Here is a 5,990-nt window from a genome sequence, read left to right on the forward strand (position 1 = left end):
AAAACGTTCAGGCAACGTCCATACCACGCTGAATACACCAGTTCTCGTCTGATCACTGAAGTTAAGCAGCGTCGGGCGCGGTTAGTACTTGGATGGGTGACCGCTTGGGAACACCGCGTGCCGTTGCCTCCTTTTTTGTTTTATAACGCCTTAAATAAAACTTTTAGAACAGTTAATCTACTCTGAGGACGAGAAAACGTTCAGGCAACGTCCATACCACGCTGAATACACCAGTTCTCGTCTGATCACTGAAGTTAAGCAGCGTCGGGCGCGGTTAGTACTTGGATGGGTGACCGCTTGGGAACACCGCGTGCCGTTGCCTCCTTTTTTGGTTTGTAACGCCTTAAATAAAACTTTTAGGACAGTTAATCTCCTGTGAGGCCGAGAAAATTTTCAGGCAACGTCCATACCACGCTGAATACACCAGTTCTCGTCTGATCACTGAAGTTAAGCAGCGTCGGGCGCGGTTAGTACTTGGATGGGTGACCGCTTGGGAACACCGCGTGCCGTTGCCTCCTTTTTTGTTTTATAACGCCTTAAATAAAACTTTTAGAACAGTTAATCTACTCTGAGGACGAGAAAACGTTCAGGCAACGTCCATACCACGCTGAATACACCAGTTCTCGTCTGATCACTGAAGTTAAGCAGCGTCGGGCGCGGTTAGTACTTGGATGGGTGACCGCTTGGGAACACCGCGTGCCGTTGCCTCCTTTTTTGGTTTGTAACGCCTTAAATAAAACTTTTAGGACAGTTAATCTCCTGTGAGGCCGAGAAAATTTTCAGGCAACGTCCATACCACGCTGAATACACCAGTTCTCGTCTGATCACTGAAGTTAAGCAGCGTCGGGCGCGGTTAGTACTTGGATGGGTGACCGCTTGGGAACACCGCGTGCCGTTGCCTCCTTTTTTGTTTTGTAACGTCTTAAATAAAACTTTTAGGACAGCTAATCTACTCTGAGGACGAGAAAACGTTCAGGCAACGTCCATACCACGCTGAATACACCAGTTCTCGTCTGATCACTGAAGTTAAGCAGCGTCGGGCGCGGTTAGTACTTGGATGGGTGACCGCTTGGGAACACCGCGTGCCGTTGCCTCCTTTTTTGTTTTGTAACGTCTTAAATAAAACTTTTAGGACAGCTAATCTACTCTGAGGACGAGAAAACGTTCAGGCAACGTCCATACCACGCTGAATACACCAGTTCTCGTCTGATCACTGAAGTTAAGCAGCGTCGGGCGCGGTTAGTACTTGGATGGGTGACCGCTTGGGAACACCGCGTGCCGTTGCCTCCTTTTTTGTTTTGTAACGTCTTAAATAAAACTTTTAGGACAGCTAATCTACTCTGAGGACGAGAAAACGTTCAGGCAACGTCCATACCACGCTGAATACACCAGTTCTCGTCTGATCACTGAAGTTAAGCAGCGTCGGGCGCGGTTAGTACTTGGATGGGTGACCGCTTGGGAACACCGCGTGCCGTTGCCTCCTTTTTTGTTTTATAACGCTTTAAATAAAACTTTAGGACAGTTAATCTACTCTGAGGACGAGAAAATGTTCAATGAGAGAAATTTCATTTCTCTCACCAAGTTTAATGGTATAATGTACCTAAAAAACTGCTCCTGTAAGATAATAGTATATTATATTATAAGAGATAGAAATGGATCATTATATGTAAGTGAGAATTTGACACACGAGTGCGCTTGTGCTCGAGTGGGAGTGTCCCACGAGCTTTAAAACGGTATTTCGATCACGTGTGATATACGACGTTTTATCTTACACGTGCATTAGAAAAAAATCCAAAAAATTCAAGTAAATATCCGCCTGTAACATTAGCATCAGTTTTCGTAGTGATGAAATGAACAGACTCATTGTTTTCTCCAATTTTCTCTAGATTTACTCACTTGTGAGAACAACTCTAACAGCTTTATCTCACCTCACAAACAATGGTATAATGTACCTAAAAAACTACGCCTGTAACCTAAGAAAAATAATTAGATTAATTTTTGGAAAAAGGCGAAATAAATCTACTCGTAAAAATTGTTGTTTATTTTCCTATAGAATAAATACAATAGTTTGAATAACTTTAAATATTATTTAAAAACGATCACCACTCTTATTGATCACCTTGTCCATCCTGATTGCTCTTGGCCTGTGACAAAAACGCCAAGTGCCCTTTAGGGCACCGATTTGCGTAGTGTCCCTTTGTACCACACTTGTAACAAGTAACATCTTCCAGCTTCTTAGGCAACATTTTCTGCAAATAAGAGTTCTGAGGCTCATAATGATCATTCTGTTTTCGATTCTCGTCATTTAAGGCGTCTCTGTTATCACTATTCATCTTATTACAATGTATCGCCTTGTGTCCATGTTCGTTACAAAAGTGACAAATAATAACAGGAGTGGCTTTCTTGTCCTTCTGCACCTGATCAGGGGGCGCAGGCAACTCAAACCTTGGGTGCATATACTTGCAGTTTGGCCCTTCGGGGCAAAAGCCTGCCAAGTAATTCGTACACAAAACCCTGCGCACGTGTCTGTGACGACAGTGGGGCCCATGTCGACAAAACCCACGGTCATACCAAGGACAATCCTTGATTTTACTCTCAGGGTCTATGTGTAAAAACGGACACTCTTTATTGTGACAAGCGTTAAATCTCGAATAGAAGTAACACTCGGGCATTTTTGTCATGTCATACTCGTGTAAAAACTCGCACTGGTCGCCTTTCTTGCAAAGACCTCTCAGCCAGTGTTTGCACACAATGGTTCGGTCGCCTCGCACGTGACGAAACGGACATTGGGGGCCCTTTTGACAGCCTTGTATTGAAGTGTAAAACTGACAAACGGCTGCAATTGATTCTGAAAGCAAAAAACGAGAAAATTATATTTTCGACATAACCTCACTTACTGTCCATTCCGGGAAATGGTAAGGGCAAAGCGCCGAATTGCTCATCTAGAGCCACTTCAATGTCGAATTTTATGTGGTCCACGTTGGCCACAATGCACTCCATTTCGATATTTGTAGTTTAATATTACAAAAAATGAAAACGCAACACCTTTTATTTTAACCACAACAAAATCAACTATTTGACATGTAGTCCTGCCACCATAGCCTGCCACCAGTTGGTCTAGATTGGCAGCTCTGGTTTAGTGTAAAAAATTTCAAATTCAAAAAAAAACTTAGCAAGTTTACCGTGTTCCAATCTCTGGAAAACGATACAATAATATAATAAGGAACGGCTTTAAATAAGGAAAGTAAAAAATTAGATGATCCGTTGATAGGCAGTCCGTATAGTGTGTTGCCTATCTAAAAATTACCAAAAAAAATTTATTTGCGAAACTCAAAATTAAGTGTAAATATACATTGCGAGTCAATTGTGGCTTATTTCTGAAGATTTTTTGATGCAACTAGTAATACTAGGATAATACTGGTTCCAGTTGACCACTAAATTGTCAAAAAAAAAAACAAATTTAATCCACAATTGCATTGTTCTGGGTAAAGGTTGTTCCATATCTGGTGGCGAACTGGCAGTGATATAAAAAAAAACTCTTGAAATGCACCCACTTCATTAAAAGAATGAAATAAAGGGGGTGCATTTTTTTCTCTAAAATTTACTTATTTACTTTAACATAAATTTTGAGGACGAAGATACATAGAAATATTACTATTATTATATTGTTCAATATTCTTATCTTTTTATTGTGACGCCTGTGGGCATTTTTTTTTTAATTAAACATATCTATCTTCAATGCTAAAATTCAGTCATTTTTGGCAATGTCAGTTCGCCACCAGGGGCCCGTTTCATAAAAACTACAAGTTGATTTTTACAAGTGACAAGTAAATCACTTGTAAAAAGTTTTATAAAATAGGCCGCAGATTTGGAATAAGCCTTATTGTCAAGTTTGTGTAACAGTTTTCCTAAAATTTCATTATGGACTAATTAGCGTTTCAAAATGCCAACGACGCCCTTTACCGAATTATTTTTCTAAATAACGTTTACAAAAATGTAAAATAGTTGAAATAATAAATTACATCAGCTAATAATTTTTTGAAGCGCATGAATAACATAACAAATAATTTTTAGACAAAATGCGACGTTAGCACTTCAATAGTCTTGAAACAGTTAGTATGATTTAAAAAATAAAAAACCACTAGGAGCCATTTGTTGTATACAAGGTCCGAAAATTGATTGTTTTGATAAAAATACATTGTTTAATGTATAGAGAATAACGACAATTATAAAAAAATAACAACTATTATTACTAAGATGAACAGGTGCATTTTAGGTTTTCAAATAAAAAATCGTTAAAACTAAAAGGCTTTAAAAAACGAATAACACATTCTTAAGCTCGTTATTCGAGAAAATAATTATGGTCAAAACCCACATCCCGCTATATCATTTGCTTTCGACAACAACAAAGTTAATCAAAAGTTGACATTTTAGCGAAATTTAATCTAAAAAAATATCTTCCTTATTACACAGAGTGATTCAAAAGTGATGAACAATCTCCCGGAAGCTGATAAAGGAAGCAAACTGAATTAAAAGTTCCTATGAGCCTTCTATCACGAGATATAACTCTTCAAGGTTACGTTTTTGGTGCTTCAGATCATATTTACAAATGTCTTATGATGTACAAAACAATTCAAAAACTTGCCAATTTGATATATTACATTCGACACCGTAGGAAACAAAAAAAACAATCGATACCTTTGCTGAGGAAAACAAATTCAAAAAATATACAAAAATTAAGTTCTTGAAAGAAAATCTGATTTCATTTTTTGTGCAGCCTGTATAAAAAACACATCTGAAACAAAGACACTGCAGAGGTACTTTTTCATAAAAAATTTAAAAATGTAATTTTTTTAATAATTTGTTTACCTGTAATTACATAATAGAAATTTTAGTTGGCTGACATTTATGATGTGCTTATTTTTTTCTAAATTTAAAAATATAAATAATAATATAATAATATAAATAAATAATATAAATAATATAAATAATATAAATAATAATGTAGATATAAATAATAAATTATAAATAAAAAAACAATTCGATGTTTTTATTATACGTATTTAAAAAGAAAAAACAAGGTTTAAGAGTAATTGGCCATGGAAAAACTATTTAACATAAAGGGTTTATATATTCTAATGAACGACTGGTTAAATAAAAAAACTAAACCATGAAAAAATTGTTACTCCTTACAAAATCCGAAAAATTTTGCATCTGACTAGTAATTTACTTATTTCCCACATTCTCAATTCAAGCAGCACTCCGTGCACTCGTGCTGTAAACAAATTGCTTACAAAGATTTAGGTACAAAAACAATTATTTCAAGTAAATAACTGTAATTGTCGCAGATTATTTTTTTTTAATTGATGTCGAGAAAACTGAAAAACAAGTAACACCACCGTTAGATAGCATTATCTTGAATGTCTTGATGGTTTAGTGAACTATAATGGAAATAACAAATATTTTTTAATTTTTTTCGATAAATAAAATTAAAGAGGCTATCATAGAATTATGTTTTTTCTGACACTTCCATGATTAACTAGAGAATAAATGGCAATGTAAGCTTCTCACTTTAGGTCCAAAAACAGAAGTCGATTTAATTAATTATTCTGCTATTGTATATCATGTTTCTTAACAATATACAGTCGAAAAAATAAGTATTAATTTTATTAAGATAGCTAAAAATAGTTTGCTTTGGCTCAAATGCCCGAACAGGTAAATAAAAAAAATACACAATTCTCGACTTGATTACACTTTTTGTATTTTGAGTATTGAGTTAATGAGCCCCATTTTTTAACCATTTCGATATATCTTACAACTGTTGAAATGACAATACCAAGAAAAGATGATATTGATTTTTTTAGATTTCATTAAAATGTCATCTTTTGTTTAAAAAAAATTATATAAAAAAATTGCAACACCTGTCCATGTCAATTAAATACGACTAAAAGAAAAACTACTTCAGGACAAAGGTCCAAGAAATAAGAAGC

At 35.8% G+C, this 5,990-nt stretch overlaps 1 protein-coding gene and 8 non-coding genes across 9 annotated transcripts; 8 read left to right on the forward strand and 1 right to left on the reverse strand.

The window, feature by feature from the left end:
• Positions 1-10: 10 nt before the first annotated feature.
• LOC135267988 (5S ribosomal RNA) lies at positions 11-129 on the forward strand. Its single transcript, XR_010336423.1, has one exon. It is a non-coding gene; the product is annotated as a 5S ribosomal RNA (ribosomal RNA).
• A 74-nt stretch (positions 130-203) lies between these two features.
• On the forward strand, positions 204-322 carry LOC135267989 (5S ribosomal RNA). Its single transcript, XR_010336424.1, has one exon. It is a non-coding gene; the product is annotated as a 5S ribosomal RNA (ribosomal RNA).
• Positions 323-396: 74 nt separating this feature from the next.
• On the forward strand, positions 397-515 carry LOC135267990 (5S ribosomal RNA). Its single transcript, XR_010336425.1, has one exon. It is a non-coding gene; the product is annotated as a 5S ribosomal RNA (ribosomal RNA).
• Positions 516-589: 74 nt separating this feature from the next.
• Positions 590-708, forward strand: LOC135267991 (5S ribosomal RNA). Its single transcript, XR_010336426.1, has one exon. It is a non-coding gene; the product is annotated as a 5S ribosomal RNA (ribosomal RNA).
• A 74-nt stretch (positions 709-782) lies between these two features.
• LOC135267992 (5S ribosomal RNA) lies at positions 783-901 on the forward strand. Its single transcript, XR_010336427.1, has one exon. It is a non-coding gene; the product is annotated as a 5S ribosomal RNA (ribosomal RNA).
• A 74-nt stretch (positions 902-975) lies between these two features.
• LOC135267993 (5S ribosomal RNA) lies at positions 976-1,094 on the forward strand. The gene has a single exon (XR_010336428.1). It is a non-coding gene; the product is annotated as a 5S ribosomal RNA (ribosomal RNA).
• A 74-nt stretch (positions 1,095-1,168) lies between these two features.
• Positions 1,169-1,287, forward strand: LOC135267994 (5S ribosomal RNA). The gene has a single exon (XR_010336429.1). It is a non-coding gene; the product is annotated as a 5S ribosomal RNA (ribosomal RNA).
• Positions 1,288-1,361: 74 nt separating this feature from the next.
• Positions 1,362-1,480, forward strand: LOC135267995 (5S ribosomal RNA). Its single transcript, XR_010336430.1, has one exon. It is a non-coding gene; the product is annotated as a 5S ribosomal RNA (ribosomal RNA).
• A 546-nt stretch (positions 1,481-2,026) lies between these two features.
• Positions 2,027-3,058, reverse strand: Cpsf4 (cleavage and polyadenylation specific factor 4, 30kDa). Its single transcript, NM_001160269.1, is given in 2 exon segments — positions 2,027-2,848; positions 2,898-3,058. Coding segments are annotated over 2 exon segments (843 nt in total). The 5' UTR covers positions 3,001-3,058; the 3' UTR covers positions 2,027-2,108.
• Between the last annotated feature and the right edge of the window lie 2,932 nt (positions 3,059-5,990).

This window comes from Tribolium castaneum, chromosome 1 (genome assembly GCF_031307605.1).
Source record: "Tribolium castaneum strain GA2 chromosome 1, icTriCast1.1, whole genome shotgun sequence".
NCBI lineage: Eukaryota > Metazoa > Arthropoda > Insecta > Coleoptera > Tenebrionidae > Tribolium > Tribolium castaneum.